Below are 23,147 nucleotides of genomic sequence, written 5' to 3' on the forward strand. Positions count from 1 at the left end.
TCTAATCCCTTGCTTACGCGACTGTGTCCCAAAGACCAGTAGCATTGGTATCTCTGGGGAGCCTGTCAGAAATGCAGAACTCGGGATCCACTCCAGATATGCTAAATCACAGTCTGCAATTTAACAAGACCCCTGGGTGATTCTTAATACATGTTCAAGTTTGAAAAGCACAACTGTTAAAAAAAAAAAAAAAAAAAAAAGGAAAGCCTAAGGCAATCGAGTTCGCTTCCAAATAATCAAGGAGGAAGCAAAGATGAGTTGGGGACTCTAGGGTTCTCAACTACTTCCATGGGAACCATCTGTGAACTCTACCCCCCCGCCCCTCTACAGGCAGGCCAAGTTGCCAGGTGAGCCAATCCTGTAGGAGCAGCTCTGCAGAACGTCTGCTCAGCTGCGTGGAGACCCAGGCACCAGGGGGGCCAACTTCCATGACAGGCAAGTCCAGAGCCTACCTGACAGGGATGGAGGTAAAAGGCCTCTTGTATATATCGGAAAGTTTTGCCAGCACCACAGCTGCCGTAGTGAAAATACGATAGGTGTGCAGAAAGGTGTTGAGGAAATCAATACTAAGAAACCGCAAGTCTGTCAGCCGCTCCAGGAGGCGCTCCACACTGGCATAGCGGATCTGGGGCACTTTGCAGGAGTTGAGTGTTTTACTGAAGCAAATGTCAGTGTCATCTTTATGAAGACGGGCATCAGACCTACACACAAAGCAGGAACATAAGAACAAAACCAGGACATGGCTTTCTTTCAGCCACTGAGTATTTCAGTATTCAGAGACACAAACTTGTATGAGTGCTTCCCATCATATTTGATAAAAGATGTTGAAATGACTTATTACACACAAGAAGGCAGAGCTATAAAAACATCAACTACGTTATTATAATTTAGGAAGGTCAGAATTAATTGTGGAGAAGTTAAGAATAATTCATTTCACTCTGTGGATTCCTTCTGTAGGGGAAGAAAATTATTTTCCCTCTACCTTTCTGAGTTCTTGGCTGAGACTCTTGTAATAGAAGACAGATTAGGAAGAGAAAAACAAACAGAAATTTATTAACATGCGTACCTCATGTACACATGGGAGATACCCAGGGAAAAATAAGCAACTCCCAGAGTGGCTTAGAATTCAGGCTTAAAAACCATCTTAATAGAGAAAATGGGTGGGGGGTAAGGTGGGTAAGGCCTCTTAGAGAAGAGAAAATGATTTTTAGGAAAGATGAATGGACCCCTAGGAGACTAGATGGGAGGTATGATAATTTGGGACAGCTCATCTAGGTGAGGGGTTGACTTCTAGTCTTTTCTCCTACAATAAATTCAATCCTCCCTGGTCGATGAAATTCTCAGGGAGGGGATTTATAACATCTGAGTGCCTTTTGGAGGATCTGTCTTTAGGCAAATAAGAGGAGTTCAGAGAACGTTTCTCCCTGCATTTGCTGTTTTTCAAGTGCCTATAGTTCAATCAATACGCCCAAGTAGCATGTTTGGGGTGGGACATTTCTGCTATCCTGCACTTCTCTCTGTCTAGTTCAATCATGTTTTATTAGAGAAAAGAAACCAAATGTCCTGTTTAGGAGGGACATTGCTTATGTCCTTAAATCAGAATGTCAGAAGTATGCTTAATAAGTAATGGGTGATGTTTTTCCCACAGATGGGTAGAGAGGAGAGGGAGCTACAGATATCACTGCTGTATCTGTGGTTATTTTTTCTCTCACTTCTAATTTTGTGCATTTGTTCCCCCAACCCATCTTTTTTTTTTTTTTTAACTATTTAAACTAAACTGACCAAGAGGTTATGTTATTACGTATTTTTCCCTTTAGAACTGGCTCTTTGAACAATTCTACGGTTTTTCTATATTTTAACATACTCGTGTCTGTACTTGTCTTATTTTCTTCCCACATTTTCTTACAGTTTATTTTGTCATTCTTTTTCTAACTTCTTCAACTGAATGCTTAATTCACTTCATTCTTCCTGGCTCATTAATGAGTTTAAGTCTATCTGTTTTATGAGTAGTACAGTTTAATCCACAAATTGTGTGAAATGTTATGTCTTCATTATTTTGCAATATTTTATAGCATTTGAAATATCTTCATTTAAAAAAAAGTAATAATGGGATGCCGGGGTGGCTCAGTTGTTAAGTGTCTGCCTTCGGCTCAGGTTGTGATCCCAGGGTCCTGGGATCGAGCCCCACATCAGGCTCCCTGTCGGCAGGAAGCCTGCTTCTCCCTCTCCCACTCCCCCTGCTTGTGTTCCTCCTCTCACTGACTCTCTCTCTCTCTCTCTCTCTATCAAGTAAATAAATAAAATCTTAAAAAAAAAAAAAAGTAATGGAAGAGTATCCACCATTAGGTTCCACCATAATGGAACAGTATCCACCATTGCCCCCCCCACCCCCCACTCCTGCAGTGTTCTGCGTTTTCTCATTCTGTAAAACCTTCCATCTGGCTGCTCCTTCACCCTCCTGGATTCCCCAGGGGCCTGAGCAGCTTTCCCAGGTGGACGAGCACACTAGCGGGAAGGTTCACACAGCAGCCTTCACTTGCACATTTGTTCGAAAGGGCAAAGGAGGCCAGCAGAGAGGCAAAGCTTGTAAGGGGAGATGCCTGGAAGCAGAGGCTGAATCCAAATGGGGCTCAAAGAAATGCACACCTTCGTTAGGACTGCCCAGAGCTTTCGCATTCTCTTCTGAGATCCCTTGTTCCCCTCCACTGCAGTTATCTCAGAACAGGCCATCAGTGAAGTCCAGGATTTCACCAACTGATCAAAGGACATACTGCGGGGCTTGGAACGTTCAGTAAGGCAACTGCTTGCTTAGAATCAGCTCATGTGTTGTGAGGGCCCTGAATTAGCCCCTTCAGCACTTCGAGGGATTTTAAATTATATATTTATTTTCTTTAAAATAAAAAGGAATCAATAACTTTCTTAGCTTGCTCTTGGAAACTTTCCACCCCAACGCATGCTGGGTGCAGGCAGAAGTACTTCATTTGCAGGCTCGAAAGAGCATTTTAAATGAGCAGCTTACCCCTGCTGAGGAACTAAGGGTGGCCCGTTAGTTTTAGCCACTTTATTGATCTCGAAAATACACAAAAGCATCTTTTGAGATCCTTGAAAATGGCATGGGGCTCTTTTTTCCACTCATTATGTGACCCTTAATCAACTTTACTCTTAGGGTTCTTAATTTTCTCATTAGGAGAAAGACCTTAAGAACTTTCATGAGTCAATCAGTCTGTCCAGAAGATGGATGTTCAAGGTAATCACTTTCTCCCCCATCATTTTCCCATTAAAAATCTCTGTTTTCTAAGAAAGGTGAGTTTGACTATTATTAAAAGGAAGCAACCCTTACCCTACCCTATCCTAAAATGGAAGCATCACTTAAAAGGGAATTTTCACCTAATAAATATCATAATTTTGCATTCTAATAGTAGTTCTGAGCTTTGCAGCTTTTGACTCTAATTACTTTACTCAAAACACTGGAAGAAATGGGGCGCCTGGCTGGCTCAGTTGGCAGAACATGCAACTCTTAATCTCAGGGTCATAAGTTCTAGCCCCATGTCGGGCATGGAGCTTACTTAAAAAACAGCAACAACACTGGAAGAAAAAACTATGTTGTGGCAACATTAAATTGAAATAAAACTGACTAATGATACCACTGTCCTTCAAAATTATGATTTTCCTTTTAAGAAAATAAATTAAATATGATGAAATTATTTAATTTTCTTTTATTACACTGAACGCAGTGTTTATTTCCTAAGGGGCTCTCAAGTGAGATACAATGCATTACTTAAGCCTCCTGTGACAATAACAACTCCTTTTTTGGAGAACTCAAAAAAGCAATCTTGAGACATGAAACCCAAATCACCTATTATAATTAAGTTTTAAAGGGAAGTGAGTGCCTCCATAGTGACACCATGTCAGTAATAAGACGCAATGAGGGGAAAAAAAAGTTGTCTTTTTTTTTTTTCATGGTATGTGGCCAAGGATATGCACAGAGAGGAGCTCATACAAAATTTAGGGTAGAATAGGGCCACAGGGGGAACTATCAGAAGAAAGAGAGACTTCCAAATTATCCTCTTTCCTCTGAGGAAAATCAGGCTCAGTAAGGCTGGGAAAAGTGGAATGAAGAAATATATGAGACTTTACTCTGCCTTGGGATTACATTCAGAATAGGCTAGATGGGCATCAAAATATGCGTGACTCTAATCAAAAATCTTTACAGCCCAAGATACAGGTTTCTGTCCTAGGAGGAGAGCGGTTCCTCTCATCTGTGCTCCCAAAAGAGGAAAGTCGTGGTCTGCGTGTGAGGCAGTTACACATGTGAGGCTAGACATGGACATTGTCAAACGGATATCTTAGGTGACAGAAGATGCCTCTGGGCGTCAGCCATAACCAGTTAGGCACGAAACTAAAGTTTGTATCTTTATTCATTTTTAAAGTCAACAAAGTGTATGTACAGCATATGTAAAGTAGCTCTAGGGTTTAGGAGCTTATAACTTGGCTGCAATGTCCAATTTACATATTCTCATTCTAAAGCGTTTGGGATTTTCATGGCTGTCGAGCCTTCAAGAAACTACTTTCAAAAAATGAATAAAAGTAACGTATGCTACTTTGTAAAATATTAAAATAATAATCCTATGGTAGAAAATTAAACTAACTCTAAGCTAATGATGTGAATTTAAAAATTAAGTCACAATTTGGACCTCTTGGTTGAATACTGCATACCTGGTCTTAATCTTAACCTCATACATTTTTAACTAACGTGGTTTAAAAAAAAAACTAGACTAAGTCAAAAACAAAAAAACTGAATGCTAAAGGAATATTCGCCCTATAGCCTTAAAACAGTTCTACCTAAAATGTTTTTAAATTTGACCAGTAATTTAAAATACTGTCATTATTTCTCAGTTTATATTTTTCTCTAGTAATTACGGCACTAGTACAACATACTCTGCCTTCATCTGACACAATAATAAGTTTTAAAAGCTGTACTGTTGGGATGGTGCTAAGAGCACTAATTTCCTATCAGAAGAGGAAAATTAACGTTATTTATTGCCTTAGCACAAACAGCTCAGATCTAAAAAAAATCCACATTAAAAATGCATAGAAGACAAATATTTTCTTAGTTTCATGTAACTTTTTTTAAAAGATATAACAGGACTGCTCTCAAAAATACATTTTATTTTTAGAATTTGAATTGCAAAAAAAAAAAAAAAAAATGAGAACAGGGAACAATTTGGTCATCTCAAAATACTCCTGAAACCATTTCAGAATTTATAACTGAAAAAGTATGTAGGGACAAAAGCATTAATACAGAGAGCAATGGCACATAGTTAATGATATAATTTCTCATTGAAAACTACCATTTCCCTATTGGCCACTTTAAATTATAGGATATGTTTTGTTAACAAAATAGAGTGAGAGCATGATGACAGACTTGGGCAAATCCACACATAGGCATGGTAGATGGTACCATGGGAAGGCCAACTGATTCATGTCACGTGTCTTTGAAATCTAAATATATCTCTATAACCAAATCTGAGTAATACAATTCATACCTACTGGGAAGATGCCAGAAAAATATGCCATACTTTGACCCAGACTCTGACCCTGGGTATATCTGGCTGTCACAACTTTTCATATTGAATTTGAAAATCTCAGTAGGCTTTTGCCCTGAATAAAAGCATATTTAACAGTATGAAAAACATTTTTCTAGGCTATGAATCAATAAACATGAATCTGAAAAACCATTTTGATAGTCTTATTATTTATAATAGCATACCATGAATTATCACATTACTATCAAGAAACGTAGTCACAAAAATGAAGCAGAATCCTATTGAAGCAATATTTTATGCAGGGCGTTATGTTCTCTACCAATTCGACTTGATTAAAATGTAAGGGAAAGGATTATTACACTTACTTAATCATATGTGGCACAGTAACTTTGGAATTCTCTTCAAATACTATAGTCATTAAACCATTACACCGTATATTGTCCACACACTGTGAAATTAAAAAACAAACAATTTCAACCCACATGAAAACCTAGGCAGATCATAGAGTCTCAGAATTGTCTACAACCACAAAAACAAGCTGAGTTTCTCATTCTGTCTGTACACACACACACAAACACATCAGCAGCACATAAACATTATACATTAATGAACAGATGCAGTACCCAGATACCCAAACTGTACACCTGGCAAACACCTGAGGAGAGATATAAGAGCTGTTCTCCTGGTTTTTACTGCCTAAGGACTCTGGCCCCAAAGTCACATCATCACAATTCTCTGCCAGTGGCTGCCCAGTTGAGAGGTTTATACCTTCTGACAGTAATTGCCTCTGCTGTATTCATTCTCTGCCTGAGGGTGGTCTGGGGCAGGCTGAGCAGAAATGATGGCTTTCTCAGACAGAACTCATCTTCTGTCTCACTAGTAAGCTCTATGCCTGCTTCTAAGGTGTTTTTTTGCCAACACATCCCCACACTTTCCAGTTTCTCTAGCAGTTTCTGTTGGTGCCATGTTGATTTGATGAGGATACATTGTGTAATTTCTCCTGCTTCTGGAATGCATTAAACCATGTCCATCTTTTTTCTCTTTTCTTTTTAGGAGGAAAATTCAAGAACGTTTGCTAATTTCCACTGCCTTATTTACTTATGCCTTATCAAGTTAAAAATTCCCTTTGCAATTAAAGAAGGGTTAGAGAAGGATTTATTTTGAATTACACAACTTCCCTTTGAACAAAACAGAACATGAAAAAAGATTTAAGCCATTTTAAAAATCAAAACTTATTTCCAGTTACTAGGATACTGTGTAGTGATTTATAACTGCAATTAAGTGGTGTGAAGAGGTTGACTGGTGGAGGGTGAGGGGCATGGGGAAGAGTGTTATATGGGGCCAGGACTCACACAGACAGGGAGAGAGAGACAGGACAAGTGATTCTTTACCCCAGTGGCCTTCTTTTCATTTTCAATGTTTCTAAAGCACAATAAGGATGCCGCTTGAGTCACCAACGCAGGAAGTGACAGAGATGGTATTTGGTGAGAAATGTGGAAAATGAACAATGTTCCTTTAGTTTCCTTTAACATTTTAAGCAAATGGCATAGTTACACAAACAAGAGCTTTAGGATGATTTAGGATTATAGTTTCTATGTCTAGATTTTCTATTTGGTTCTTTGACACGTCAACCTGGTCCTTTTTACATAATCATCTTTTCCTTTTCCTTCCTTCCTCCCTTCCTTCCTCCTTCCCTCCCTTCTTTCCTTCTGTCCTTCCTCCCTCTTTCTTTCTGGCTTTAATATATTTTAACCATTCTTACTTTACAGTCTTTTCCAAGTTGTCACCCTATTATCTGAAGTTCTAACAATATTAATTCTGCTGCTCACTGTGTCTTCTGACTCTCTCATGATAGATAAGTTACTTATAAGATTTGTAATTTTTGATTTTGAACACACTATCACAAGGCCTAAATTGTAAAGTGTTGCTAACAGAGTGACTTTTCTGTTTGATTCTACCAAGCAGTCTTGGGATTTCAACAGTCCCCAAATTTGCTTTTATGTTAATTCCTTGGTTTGGATTTTTCACACCATGTGAATATTATGCATTTAAATTTCAAATCCATAAGCCAGAAACACATTCATTTCTTTCAAAGGAGAATTTAAAAAAAAAAAATCAGAACCCAAGACAAAGACAAACTTCCTTATTTCTTTTTGGGGCTAATGGGAAGAGTTTTTTGAGTTCTTATCTCGCAGAAGGGATACCCTTCCAATATCCAGGCTTAAAACAGGGAGCTTAATTGGTTTAAGGGGCCCAAGGCTACCTCAGTCCCCTTAGTTAAAACCCCTCGGGCTTGGAACCAATGCTCAACCTAAAATCATTCCCAGGTCTCTAGGTCATCAGCTTATAAGGTTTCTGCTCTAACTTTAAGTTTCTCCAGTATTTCTGACAACTAGAGATTTCTGTAAAATATCACCAATCTGCAAATATCACCAATGTATTAAAACATTTTTATTATCCTGATTTTATATGTTAAACATTTCTGTTTTTGTAACTAGAGGGGATCTAAATCGGCTCAGTCCTCTGCACTGTCAGAATTGGAACTTGAGAGAAATATTTTAGTTCCAAAAGAGATTTATGTGACTACTTTTGACCGTCTCATTATCCAGTGTCATAGCTCATTCATAACTCTTCCTGATTTACTGTATGAAACATTAAAATTATTTTCAACAGAAAAAAAATTTCACTTACGCTCAGGTTTCAGGAAATCAAAACCTACATGCAATCAGAACTATAGCTCAAAGGCCACGTAATAAAAATTCTTATTTCCGAGAGGCTCCTCAGACAGGCCCCAGTGACAACATGGGTTGACAAACAGAACTCTTGGGGGCTCTGGGTCACTAGCTCTACTTCAACAAGAGTATTCTTTTTGTAACTCACTTCCATTAGGGACTTTCAATGATACTGCACTGGAGAAAGGGTTCTCTTCTATATAAAAGTCACACTATAATAATTGGTGTATGAATATATTTATATTGGAAGGCATGGTATATATACTCAGGACCATATAAGCCTGTCTTCAAGTTATGTTGGGGAAATAATTTTGGACTGAGCCCTGGGAAAATATATGCAGCTCACTCATTCAAGAAGGACCACGATAAGCAAGGTGTCACAGAGCTTTAAGCATACATCGAATTTATGTGAATTATAGTAAACCTTGAAATTAATAGAATTAGGGCACCTGGGTGACTCAGTTGGTTAAGCGACTGCCTTCAGCCCAGGTCATGATCCTGGAATCCCAGGACTCAGTCCCACATCGGGGCTCCCTGCTCCTGCTTCTCCCTCTGACCCTCCCCGCTCCCGAGCTCTCTCTCTCAAATAAATAAGTAAATAAATCTTTCTTTAAAAAAGAAATGAATAGAATTAATAGAATAACATGCATATTCACAGTAGCCCCAGGTAATTTTGATGCAACTGGCCCTTAGACAATTGCTGAGAATGACACCTCCAGCAAGGTCTTCTGAGGATCCTGCTTGAGGCCATACCTGTTGAAAGGAAGTCCACTTGTCTACTGTGATCTACCACTACCCTTTTTAACTTCTAACATTTCTAAGTAGTGGGAAGAAAGGTTAGATTCAATTTTTCTCTTTTAATTTACTTTTCATGTTAAAGTAAAAAATTCCCTATTGATTCCAGAGGAGCTATTTTAAGGGAGAAAGCATGTGAGAGTGTCATAGGTTTGTCTATACAAGGTGTGCATTTTCACACATCTGCCCAAACCAAGCTCAGAGGTGAATTTTAATTCTGCATTTTAGTTAATACCCATAATTACAGAAAAATCTGTTTAGTACACCATTATGTATGACAAGAAGACAAGTGTAAATGAATGCACTATATTGAAATGAATGGTCAAATCTTCAGCCTCAAATTTTTCCCTATAAATAGATGAAAAGGGAAGAATTATTGGTCAAGACCATTAGCTATTTGTTCGTTTTGTTGGAGGTGCCAACAGTTAATTATGGCCTTCCTGGTGTAACTAAAGGTGTTATTAATCATTCAAGCAATTGTTACTTCTAAAAATTACAGCTTCAGAGAAAGAGATCTGGCAAAACCAGTCTTAATTTTTGTATTGAGTTCTTTATATGAAACTGGGATTGTATCAATATTCAGAAACCACTTTATTATTTTAAATAAGAGTCATATGTGATTAGTGTAACATGGTGCAGTAATTTAGCCAGGTGGCTTCAAATCAAGTCACAAAAAAATTAAGATCTAGCAATATAGAGGGACAAAAATAAAATGACAAAGTAATGGGGAACATATTCATAATATGATTTGAAGGAAAATGTTTATTTCCCTAGTCTGTAGGGATAGCTCCAATGAATCAATGTCCATCTGGCATAAACAGATAAGAAAGAGAAATGGTAGAAAATATTAATCTCATTGGTAATTATAGAAATGTAAATTAAAATCAGTAGAGAATCACACTACTTTTCCACGAGATAGGAAGATGTGATAAATACGACAAAACTCAACAATGGCACAGGACTTAGAAAAAAGTTGCACAGATATCTTGCCGATGATGTAGTGAAATGATGAGTCACAGATTTCTTGCACTTTGGCAGTCTGTCAAGTCATGAGTCATGAAGTCATGGAAGTTACCAGACCCTCTACCCCAACCTTACTTCCCGTAGGGAAGATATGCCAACAGGGAACTGAAAGGGAGAGTAACTCCCTGCATAACAATGTTTAGTACCACAACACTTACTAACGCTAAAACCTGGAATATATCCAACTATTTGGGAAAAGCTGGAAAAGTGGTATATTAATGTGATACTGTGTGCGTGTGTGTGTGTGCACATGCATGTGTGTGGCCACTCAAAGACACCAATATGAAGAATCCTCAGGAATACAGGAAGATGTAAATGAGGTAAAACATGAAAATGATGTATATATACACTGGGAGGCAAACTGCGAAATTATTTCTGTATGGCAGGATTGTGGAGGTTTTAGAAGTGGAAACCACTGATTTTCAGGGCAAAGTTCCTCCTATTTAATTATGCTAAAGTAACCTGTGGAGCTTGTTAAACCTGGGTGGGGGGAGGTTGTCTGGAACATAGATTCAGGAACCTGCAAGTTTGCAAAAACCCTCAGGCAACTCTACCACAGTTATCTGTGGAAATACTTTGATAAATATTAATTTGGTGGGCTGAATGTTGACAGTATTTTTAGCTCCTTTTTATGTCCACATTTTTACATATACATAATAAAATATTAAACAGTACATTTTCCAGCATTCAGTGGGCTCATCTTATTAATAATGAATATGTCCACAGATATACTGGGAGACTGACAAATAACCATCAATGTATGTATAGCGCATAATGTCCCCCATAAAACGAAAATGCTTTCAGCAGAGAACAAAGCCAGTTGAGATGCAGGCTGCTAGGTGGCAGGCTAGGCTCAGTCAACAGTGGAGCACTCTGTCCCTACAACCCACTAATCAAACCCTGCACTGGCAAAATCGCTAAGAACCTCAGAGCACTCACTACTGTACTCAGCCCTTAGTAGCGGTAGACACGTGACCGCTCCATCCTTCTTGGTACATTTTCCTCACTTGACTTCCAAGACACCATACCCTCAGGGCTGTCCTACCACACTAGTGGAACCTTCTCGGTCCTCTTGCTGCTCCATGACTCCTAACTCAGTCCATGGCCCTTTTCTCATTTCTATCTCTACTTACTCCCTAGGTGGTCTCAATATTCTCACAGCCTTAAACACAACCTAAATAACACAGACTCTCCCACCTGAAGCTCTCCCCTAAATGCTGGACTGCTGCTCACTTAACAACTCAGTATTAATGACTTTCTTACATCACTCCATGCAAATGTGTTTAACAGCCTTCTGAAACTGAACCTACCTAAAGTAAGCTTCTGACATTCACCGCAAATCTCTGTTAATGACAACTCCGTTCTTCAGTGGCTCAGGACAAAAACTCTGAAGATATCCTTGATTCTTCTTTTTTTTCTCACACCCCAAGTAAAAGCCATAAGAAAACCCTGTTGGCTCTCCCTTAAAAATGAGTCCAGAATCACAACCCTCATCTCCAGTTCCATTCCTGCCACGCTGATCTGAGCCTTCAGGAACTCTCGCTGGGTTACACCAACAGCTTCTCATTCAGCTCCCTGCTGCCATTCTTGCCCTCCACTTCCATTCTACGTGCAACACAGCGGGTAAGGCAATCCCTTTAAAACTTACATCAGATCATGAAATTCCTTTGTCAAACCCTTTAAGAGCTTTTCATCTGACTCAGAGTATAAGCTAAAGCTTGTACCAGGGCACTCCCCCCACACCCACGCTGGACCTCTGTTACCTCCCTGACTTCCTCTCTTCCTATTCTCCCTCTCAAACCATCCACTTCAACCACACTGACATCATGCTATTCCTCAAAATAGACAGTGTCTTCCTACTTCAGAGTCTTCACAATGGCTCTTCCCTTTCTCTGAAATGACTTTCACTTCATCACATATCTACATGGTATTTCCATCACCTGCTACGGTGTCTGTTTAGAGGTCTCCTACAGCCTGAGGGGACCACTGTTTTAAAAAAGTGTACTGGGGGCACCTGGGTGGCTCAGTTGGTTAAGCGACTGCCTTCAGCTCAGGTCATGGTTTCGGGGTCCCGGGATCGAGCCCTACATCGGGTTCTGTGCTCAGCAGGGAGTCTGGTTCTCCCCTCTCATGCTCTCTCACTCTCTCTCAAGTAAATAGATAAAATCTTTAAAAAGTGTACTGACCCACACCTACCCCCAGTAGCGCCATCTTTCCTACCCTGTCCTATCCTCTTCTAGCCTAAAACAGTAGGTACTTACTTATTACATTTATTGTTTATTTTCAAAATTCCTCTGGCTAGAATGTAAGGTCAAAAGGTCAGAGAATTTGTTGTTGTTACCTCTTTTGTTCATGATGTATCACAGGTGTCTAAGCAGTGCCTGGCATATATTATCACTGCATAAATATATTTGTTGAATGAATGAAATAATATATGTTAAAGCCACGCAACATCAAGGTTCTATCAAACATAGTAATTTCATGAATTATCACTCATATCATTGTCACTCAAAAATAACTTTCTGTTAGCCTTATTCTCCAGTTCACTTGTAGATACAGTCTAGAAGAATTTAACACATTAGCCAGAGAGACTCAGGTAAAAATATGAAGAAGTTGTATACCTTTGCCTCAGGATGGAGCCTAAGTGGGGAGACCCTCTTGGATGCTTACGGCTTACGGGTACATATGCTTATGTACCCTTTCTTTAAAAAAAGTTATGGGATCATCCATGCACCCAAGGGTCCTTCCTTCATAAAAATGCCTCTCCAGGCATGCTAATGAAGGTTTGGAGCTTTTATCAATTCTGTATCTTAGGAGCCCCAGTTATGCAACGAGGTAGAAGCTAGAAGCAGCTAGAAAAACACCTTTGCCTCCTCCTTTTCTCGCCATCCTTTCTACTTATCTTGGCTTCACACCTGCCAAATTTTGCTGCATTAAGTTGTCCACCGGCCTTTCTTTCCTACTGGTCTGCCTAGCTCTTTGGGACCAGGAATCATCGCTGTATCCCCGATACCCGCATGATACCTGGCACTGCATGCTGATTGCTCAACATACATTCATAGAACCAGTGACTGATGCAGAGTTTCATAAGGGAAGAGATTTATTACAAACAGAGACTAAAGTATTAAGTCATACAGCACAGAGCTAATGAAAGGATTAATAAATCAACACATGGATATAATTATGCAAAGACAGAAGATCCCACATTTTCATACTTTTTTTGACCAGAAAAGAGGCGCCTTCTCTTCAAGCTATTTATTCACCATCAGAGGAGTCCTGGGGGTTTATAAGCAAAAATCCAGCGCTCCTGTAGAGGATGTTTAGATTGCTAATAGAAGACCTGGATTAGGTTTGACTCCTGACTCAAAGCAGTTGTATAACTTTGGACACTTACCCTTCCAAACCTCAGGTTCCTCACCTGTGAAATGGGCTGATACTTCTCTTTACCTTCAGAATACTACTGTCAGGATCAAATGAGATTAAGTCTATAAAATTTCTTTTGACATATAAAAATATTATTTTGCCCTCCATTGTCTATTGTTCCTCAGTTTTCAGTCACTCAGAAGAAATTCACATTTTTACCTAAGTTTTGTATATAAATGACTATGAGCTCTTCAGGAAAAAAGAAGGCATTTGAATCTACAGTATAGGGTTTATCCATTTGCCCCTATCTTCCTTGAGTTAATAACAGAAAATAACGACCAAGTCTTCTTTTAACATTTGCCTTACATGAACATTTTTCTCCTATATTGGCTAATGGAGTAAAAATTAATGTGGAGCTTCAATTTAGGAACAACTAAGCCCAATCACAACTAGTTTTGACATATTTCCAATTTCTGAATACAGGCAGCAATTCCTTCACTGGGCATTGTTGATCAAGGAAAAGTAAACAAATCTATTTCCCACTTTCTTTCCATATAAAATACAGGAACGCTCATTTTCAGGTTTCCTACTACAGACAGTCTCTCTTCTTTGATATGATTCTTTAATTTGTGACTTCTCACAAATTAGCTGTTTTTGTATCTCTCACCATTTCCCTGCCTCAGGAACAAGTAAGCCAAAGATGATCTTATGGCGGGGGGGGTGTCACTGGAGAATTTATTACTAATAGGGCAATTTTAACACAACTGATTACACTTACAGCCTGCACAAAAATGCCCAGGAATTAACAAGCAAGTGCCACATTTCAGGAAAATTTCAACCTTACAAAGAAAAACAAACAACAATAACAAATGGTCCCAGCTAACAAGATACACAGGGGTGATGGCAGTGACCACAGCAACCAGAAGTAAGTTTTTTAATAAAAACAAAATAACTAAAAATCCCCCCCCCCCAAATTTATGTGGTGAAATTAAAAACAACACAACTTGCAGCAAATGCCACTTGCTTACCTGACTTATGTCGCTCATCCAGGCAGCTTTCTCCTGGCGTGAAGGTGCTAACAAGACTACAGTGAAAGGGGCAGAATCAGGAGGCTCCACTACTATTTTAAAATCCAGATGTCCAAATACTTGCCCAGAACCTTTGGCTTCAACACATGCAAAGCAAACAATTAGATGTGAATACAAAAATACGGGTGATAGCCACTTTCACAGAGTTCTAGTAAGAGGATCGATGTGTGTTCAAATCCAGAATCTCATTTCAGTAACATAGTACTTCTCAGGCAAGGGGAACCCCTTACTAACTCAGAAGTAGATAAGGAAGCTGAGGTCAGCCCGTTCCTCAGGACTAGGATCCCTGGAACTACTCATTTCCTGTTTTCTTTCCTTTTTTAAAAAATTTCCATAATATATAGAATTCCAACTCTCTCTAGTTCAATTCCTTTCTTCTCTGTCTGCCAGTGAAAAATGAGACAAATTCAGTAAAATATGAACTCCCAAAGATGGTTTTACAAAGTTCACAGGTTAAATGATTCAACAGAACTCTTCATATAGAAATGACTTCAGGGAGCATATTCTCAACATCTTCCCTGTCTCCTTAACAGCCCTTCTTTGCTACAAGACGTTGTTATTCTACCATAATTCTAAGAGAAAGAATGTGACTTACAGTCATCATCACTCGTATCGGGCTCCTCAATCAACGTACATTCTATGAGAGAGAGAACCCCACCTGTCTGGAAACAAACCAATTTTTCATTAAGAGGCTGACAGTCCTGCATACGTTGGGAAGCTCAGATTTATAAACCTTTGATTCAAACTGCCACAGAAGAAACCACAACAGTTCTGTACCCTGTACTGCACCAGAAATAACTTTTCATAGATTCCAAAACTAAATTTGGTTGTGTAAAAGTAATGACACTCACTGAACTTCATGATTCTTCTCCCTCAACCCACTCTCACTGCCAGTGTTTTATAAATTGAGCAATTCGGTCTGTGGGAGACCAGTTGGCACCCTGAGAGTGCCCACCCACCAGGAAGTGCCCACCCACCAGGAAGTGCCCACCCACCACGAAGTGCTGCACACGGTGGAAAGCCATCATCATGGCGCCGGGTAAGAAGTCAGGCACTACTAACAGAAGGTACAGATCGGCAAACTTTCCCCATAAGGAGCCAGACAGTAAATCTTTTAGGCTTTGCAAACCATATGATCTCTACTGCAGCTACTCAAATCTGCCATTTTAAAAAGCGTGGGAGCTGCCAGACAATATGTAAACACCGGAACATGGCTGTGTGACAATAAAACTTTATTAACAGGCAGCGGGCTATGGGTCGTGGTTTGCTGATAAAGCAAGATAAAATAGCAGTTAGCAAATATTAGATCAGTACACTGTGGTGATTTAACAGGATTTTTGTAGCTCAATAGTAATCGTTCTTTCCAGGTGATGACTTTAATTGTACTTCTTTAAGAAAATACACACTTAAATTTCTATAATTTTGGATAAAATTGACAACAAAGTGCATGTCAAGCTTAGCAACTGCACAGTGTCTCACTATGCACCTGTGACAACGTGGGTTTTAGGATACCAGGCATGGGGAAGCCATAATTAAATTAACCTCTGCGCCTCTCAAGTGCATGGACATGAAGTGGAATAGTCACGTAAACCCGTACCTTCAGCAGATGGAGCTTTCCTCCTGAGCTTCTCGTACAAATTAAAAAGTGTTTTGTAAATAAGAAGCACTGTCTTTCTCCTTCCTTTTTCAAAGACAATGAACCCAGGCGAACTTTACTAAGTTTCCCCCTCTCAACAGAAGGTACTTGAATAAGAGAACCTGGTGATCACAAAAGTGAAGAATACACAGCAATTACAATTCTGTCAAGTGAGAGCTGTTCTTGATGCAACACACTCTAGGGCCTGTTTCCCAAGATACCAAGGACTTATTCGACACACCACTGGAAGTAAACCCCCACTACCCTCAGAGGGGAAGAGACAAGGAACCGGGTTTTAAGGGTCCAAGTAATCCCTACGACTTTTGTAAAACACCTCAGACTTGATTGTTCATCTATAAGCTTTAAAATAAGTTTGAAAGAAAGCCAAACTGGAATTCAAACAAGGCACTTCTGCCATCTGTCCCTTGGTGATCTGATCTCAGTGCACTTAATTACTTAAGAATAAGATACAGGGGTGACTGCGTGGCTCAGGGGGTTAAGCCTTTGCCTTCAGCTCAGGTCATGATCTCAGGGTCCTGGGATCGAGCCCCACATCGGGCTCTCCACTCAGCAAGGAGACTGCTTCCCCCCCCCCCCGCCCACCTGCCTCTCTGCCTACTTGTGATCTGTCAAATGAATTAATAAAATCTTAAAAAAAAAAGTATAAGATAATACTGTATAATTACACATGATAATAATAACAACATAATAAAAAGAAAATAGAATTTATTCTTCCTGAGGTCAGGAAGGTAGACAAGGAGCATATTAGTACAGTTTACCTTGTATTTAAAAAATAAAATTTACAATGCATGTATATCATAAGGATACACAGATTATATAATTCAATACAATTTAGTTAATTTTTAAAGGGCAGCTGTTTCAGGTTATATTTAAATTATGTGTGATGGGGCGGCTGGGTGGCTCAGTTGGCTCGGTGTCTGACTTTAATTTCAGCTCGGGCCGTGACCTTAGTTGTGGGATCAAGCCCCGCACAAGCTCTGTGTTAGGTGTGGGGACTGCTTGGGTTCTCTCTCTCTCTTTGCTCCTCCCCCCTCGGGCTCTCATGTGTGCTCTTTATCTCTCTCAAATAAAATATTAATAAATAAATAAAGTGTGAGAAAAATTCTTTGTGGAATCTATGGAAACTTTAGAGTCATAAAGTCTGTACCAGAGCATTCCTGTGAGCAAACCTGTCTTCCATTCAATGTGAGAAGCTGTACAGATACTATATAATTTCACCCTAATAATGACCTCTTCTCCCCACAAAATAAAATTCCAATCTAAGTTAGATATCAAACCAAAAAGTACTAGGAAAGATTCTTGTAAATACCTTGACTTCTGAACTACCTTGAGTCAGCAATATTTCTACGATTTGTTCAATATACCACCTACCCTAAATGCAGCCTTACAAAGGCACATATCAGTCTCATAAGAACCATTAAATGCATATCCAATCCTTTACTATTAACAGGAGTCAGCACTAAAAAACAAGACTGCAGGCAACCTCATTTCTGCCTCATACATTTTCTGCACTTCTTGATTTTTTTTTAATGAGCACAGATTACTTCCATAAGTGGTGAAAACCCCACTAAAAAGGTTCGTATGTGTTAAATGGTAAAACTATGACTGTGGGTCACAAAATGTTCACATTAGCATATGAGTATTTCAAATATCACCTACTTCTTAACAGAGATCTAAAGGAGTTGGGGGGAGTTGGGGGAGGGTGAAGAGGTGGTGGGGGGACCCAAGCCTCCAGGAGCAGATTCCGTCTATTCAGGTGAGTGCTTAGGTGGGGCTGCCTGACAGAGACAAAGTAGGCAGCTATTGGGGGGTGGGGCAAAGAATAGCACAGAAGGAGTCCTGGGGGAGGGCGTGGGACTGAGCAAGGAGAAGGCTTGATTCCATTGAAGGGAATGGGCAAGAGGAAAGGGAAAGGAGGAGGTGAGGCAAGTGGGGGGAAGCTGTCAGAGAGCGCAGGCAGCAAGTAATTAAATTTCAAGAGTAAAGGGTGGGGGCAGAGCAGAAGACAGAATGCCTAGAGAAGTAAATGAGTGAGTAATAGCAGAAGGATTGTACTCATGGGGCTCAGGAGCTGGAATGAAAGCCAGGCGAGCTCTTTCAGAGGACCTGGTTTGTCCCTCATTCAAAGAAGGGGAAACTGAGGCCCGAGGGTCTAAGCAGCTCTCTTAAGATCACACCAGAGGAGTGGCACCACCAGGAGACAGTGGCGGATTCAGCAACATTAAAGCTGATCCTTGGAAAGGGATCGGAGGGGAGAAGACAGTACATTCTAGTTTTGCCATGGGTAGTGGTGAGATCATTTAGGGCAGAGTGAAAGACTGGACCTTTAAGACAAATATCCTGGTGGATAAACAGGTGTAGGAGTCATTTTCAGAAAGGTTAAAACCAAGTTCATTAAGACTTAATACCGTGTGCAGTTAAGCGCTTCTAGCATTTAATGGTTCTGTAAAACAGAAATTACAGAATACACTGTTAGCTCATATATTAGTAATACTGTGATTTTCACCTTTCAGGTAAAAAAATAAATAAATGTTTCCTTGGTAATGATACGCTAATCTGCTTGATCTGTAACTGTTCATCTCGCTATGTTCATTAGGTATATACAGAAGTCTAAACATCAGTATTAAAAGTGAGCAATTTCAACACCATTATTTGGTTTATAAAATAATCATAAGGGAAAAAACACGTTGGGTGGCTTTTTTTTTTTCACATTTCATTTTAAGTTTGACCTGGTGTTTCAACACAACTATAAGACTTGGAGATTCCTCTCTAGTTAATACAAATTAAAGGAATATTTAGTATTAAATTAGTAATTCCTCAATAACAGGCCATTGCTGCAACACAGTTTCTTGCATCTCTATCCTTGGTCAACCTAATAACTGGGGCAATTTACAACAAAGCTTCTGTTAATTCAATCACTAATTCCAAAAGAGTGGCATTCAAGACTGGGTAATGACCTTATTCCTCATTCTACTCAGTACTGAGAAGCAATGAAGAGCCATTTCCAGGTTATTTGGTTAGGTATTTAAGAAGGTACAATTATTTCCAGAACCCATATTACAATTCCAAAGAACACTGCTATACTGAAAGGACATAATTTCCAGTCTGGGAATGATTAAGATACCACAGAGGTCCAGGTCTCATTCTCAAAACATTTAGCTCTGAATTTTGTCCCCTTCACTTAAGGATCCTGATTCACATTTCCACAAGACATTGACTATGCATAATGGGTTTAGTGCAAAATGTCAATTTAGAGCGCCTTATTGTCTACTGAATATTCATATATATTTTATGTTATTGAAAAACAGGAACTTATTCCAAAAGTTAGATCTTGGTTTTTAAATTTATGTCATAGTCTCACAGGCACTAGTCTAGATAGATGCTCTTGGAAGGCCCATTAATTCATATAATCCTCACCACAACCCCAAAAGCTGGGTACTTTTAACTCCAATGTAAGGAGAGCAAACTGAGGCAAAGGAAGGTTAAGTAAATTGCCCAGTATCCTACAGCATGGAAATAGAGGAGGCAGGATTTAACCTCCAGTGACATGGCTATACTGCCTCCCTATTATTGCTTCGGACTCTCACACTTTAGTTCAACAAACTTTGAGTAGATTTTAGAAAATAAATGACATTATCTGACCACAATACAATATAGTCCTTTCCATCCTGCTCATCAACTGTTTAATAATTAGAAAACAATTTACAACAGAGCTTCTGTTATTTCAATCAGTAAATTCCCACAGATAGACAGTTGAGATTAGCTGATGCCTCTATCCCAAGGAGGCCTTTTGGATGACCTGGATGGCCTCTTTTTTCTAGTCTTCAGAACAAGAATTCATTTAAGATCTAACCTACACATAGATTTGTGCACGCACCCCCCCCCCACACACACACACTGAAAAGTACCTCATACCATCCCTAAAAGTATATAACACAAATACCAGTGGATAATTAGAGCTAAGTTGTAGTCCCTTTAAAAAAAAAAAATAGAATCCTTCAAAGTTTAAAAGGATAAGAAACCCACCTCACTGGGTTTCTTAAAGTCTGTTAAGGGTATTTAGGAGAAGTGATAACAGGAATAACCAAAGCAAAACAATGTAAACTTCCCAAATTATGTATAATTGGATTCCTTTCTACGTTCAGATTCAGGTTTGGTTTTTTAAAACCAACTTTATTGAATAATTCCTAAACACACTAACCAGCCAAATACAGAAAAATACTGTAAAGACAAATCATTATATCAACATCAATACAATAATAACATTAGATATATTAATAGCTGACAGAAGTGCTTTAAACATGGGGCACAAACAGGCAACCAATAACATCTGGACAGGAATCAAAGGGAGAGGCAGCTCGTGAGTGCTTTTCCTCCAGGTGCATTGAAAAAAAATGACTTATTCAATATACTCGGCCTTCCAGCATTTTTCATAGAGATGTCTTTTTTTGAACTTAGACAAGAGCAGTCTAAGTTTGTAGAAATAAATATTTATGCATAATACTACTTTTCAATCAAAAGACCTTTCAGAAATAAAATACTAGTTACAGAAACATATTTGTTTGCAGTCTCACGTATTATAAAGCTCTAGTCAATTAGTATTTTTTTCACGAACTCCAAATACAAGAAAAATACAAAACAAGACATCTAACAACCAAAACTGCAATTCAACAAGCAATTCAATTTACTCCAATGCCCGTCTTCCAGGTATTTATAATGGAAAGCAGCATATAAGGCAGGAGAGAATTCATAAACACAGCCCTCCAGAGTTACAATGGCCGGGAGTGACAAGCGTGCCAACGTGTACCTGTAATAAACAAGAGGATGAAACCCATGCGTGAGGAGGGAGGGGCCTCAAAACGAGGAGGAAGGTAAATTCATTCTAACTGGAGGGAAGGGGAGAGTAAGATTAGAAGAAAATTGTAAAAGGCTCCCTAGAGGAGTCTGACCTGAGCCTGGAAGGACAAGCCAAACTTTGATAGGCACAGAAGGGATGGATAAGGGCAGTCCCCATCCCCAGGCTGGGGATAGCGCACGGGAAGGCACAGAGCCAGGCAAGGGCCAGGAAGGCAGGAAGCCATGTGTGGACACACTCTGTGCGGAGGAACAGAGGGGATTAGGAAGGCCTGGTATTTTTTAGCATTATATTCCACCAGATTTAAAGAAAAATCACTATCAAAAGTCAAAAATGAGAAAAGTTATCATTTCTTAAAATATACTTCCAAACGTTAACATATGTCATTTCCCTCTCTGTAAATAAATCATGGAAAATAGAACAGCACGCGTTACATTTTTTCAAGTATTCTGTGCAAAAAATGTATGTTTGCAGCTCAAACAATGTCTTGTTTGATGAGGTAAAAAAAAAAAAACGCTAAGCAGCACATTTTGGTAGGCAATGGAAATGCAAATATCTTCAAGCGATACTGGCACATTAGGAACAGAAACCACATTAAAGGTTAATCCTAGTTCTAAAGGTATATGCCACCAAGTTCGAAGTTATAAATGTGCACAACATAGCGTCACAAACCAACTCCATGGGGCATGCTCCCTTCCCTCCGAACACCTGAGCAACGAAAAGGGACTTAGGATGAGGTTCCGGGCCCTGAAGGGAGATGCGCTGCGAGGCTGCTGCTTCTCCACTGTGTCAACATTTCAGAAGCTTTGTATACTAAGTGATGTTGGCAAAGCACCCATCCCACAGACAAGACACATTCACCATCACCCAAGCCTGGCAGGGGTCAAGAGACATTTCCTTGGGCAACTAGAGTTGCCAAGGGGATCAAATCATATCATGTGGGGCTGATCCAGAAGTGCTGATGAAGAAGGGGAACAAGAGACAGCTGTGTTCACTTCGGACCTTGTCCCCACCGCTATGTGAGAGGGCTTTGAGTAACGCAAGTTTCTCTTGGGCCTTGGCCTGCATATCGTCGCCACCCGGCACTGCCACTCTCATCGGCCAGACCGAGCTGTCCTCCTTGGAGCTGTAGAGAATGTCTGGTCCACTGAGGAGGAGAGTCCAGTCAGAATGTAATTTACTGTCCCACTCGTGCTTTACTATTATTGTGTTGCTGTTTTTCATGGCCCCTGAAAAGAAACAGCACAAAGGTGGGCCTCAACCACAGCCTCGGTCAAGGCCATGGGGCTGTCCTGCATGGACAGCATCAATCGCACAGCTACGTTAAGCCTGCTCCAAAGTGCCTTCCGGGATCTGCCGGTGATAATGTGACAGTCAGAGACATCGCCAAGACCATGGGCCCACTGAACAAGGACTTACCTTGGCGGATGAAAGTCTGGCTGGTGTCCAGCAAAATATCACAGCCCTCTACGATCATTCTTTCTATGGCAAGGTTCTTCCTTATGTTTTCAGTGTCGCTCACTTCATCGTGCATTATCCTGTCAAGACACAGCACGGACAGATCACAGGGAGAGAGATTTTCTATAGCCTGAGCCGGTACACAAAGAGCGCTACCTGGGAAGCTCAGTTTTGAACTTGGATCAGTGTGACTGGGGCTGTGGGGAGAGCAGACCTCTAAGGCTTCAAGTGGCCACGACTCAGACCAAAGCCAATGTACATTATGGTTCTAAATGATAAGTGGGCCAGCGACCAATGAGGACCCTGGGGATGCTGCTTATAAATGCAACAGGAAAGCAACCTATTATTTTATGAACACCTCCCTTCATTGAAACTATAATGTCATTTCTTAGAGGTGGAGCAAATTAGAGAACTCTATACTATTTATTCCATATAAGTTAAAGGAACACAGATGTAAATAATCCACTGAAACAGTGAAAAGTCATAAAAAATCCAAAATACACACTCTCTAGCTTCTTGCCAAATATGAACACAAGGACACAACTAAAAATCATTTTCCTATTATGCAAAGAGAAATGTTAACATTTTCGAACTTAAATCCAAATACACCTATTATCTCAATTACATAAA

General features: G+C 39.8%; 1 protein-coding gene across 2 annotated transcripts in view; it reads right to left on the minus strand.

Moving 5' to 3' along the window:
* The window catches only part of RASGRF2 (Ras protein specific guanine nucleotide releasing factor 2), a gene marked incomplete at its 5' end in the record, with an annotated part of 256,694 nt that overhangs the window by 112,454 nt on the left and 121,093 nt on the right, over nucleotides 1-23,147 (minus strand). For both annotated transcript variants that reach the window (XM_080803329.1, XM_080803328.1), the window contains 6 exons: nucleotides 453-701; nucleotides 5,912-5,994; nucleotides 14,488-14,624; nucleotides 15,143-15,209; nucleotides 16,145-16,305; nucleotides 22,479-22,597. In XM_080803329.1, coding sequence (XP_080659455.1) covers nucleotides 453-701; nucleotides 5,912-5,994; nucleotides 14,488-14,624; nucleotides 15,143-15,209; nucleotides 16,145-16,305; nucleotides 22,479-22,597 — 816 coding nt within the window. The remainder of the gene's footprint in view (nucleotides 1-452; nucleotides 702-5,911; nucleotides 5,995-14,487; nucleotides 14,625-15,142; nucleotides 15,210-16,144; nucleotides 16,306-22,478; nucleotides 22,598-23,147) is intronic.

The sequence above is a fragment of the Martes martes genome (genome assembly GCF_963455335.1).
Source record: "Martes martes genome assembly, chromosome: 5".
Lineage (NCBI taxonomy): Eukaryota > Metazoa > Chordata > Mammalia > Carnivora > Mustelidae > Martes > Martes martes.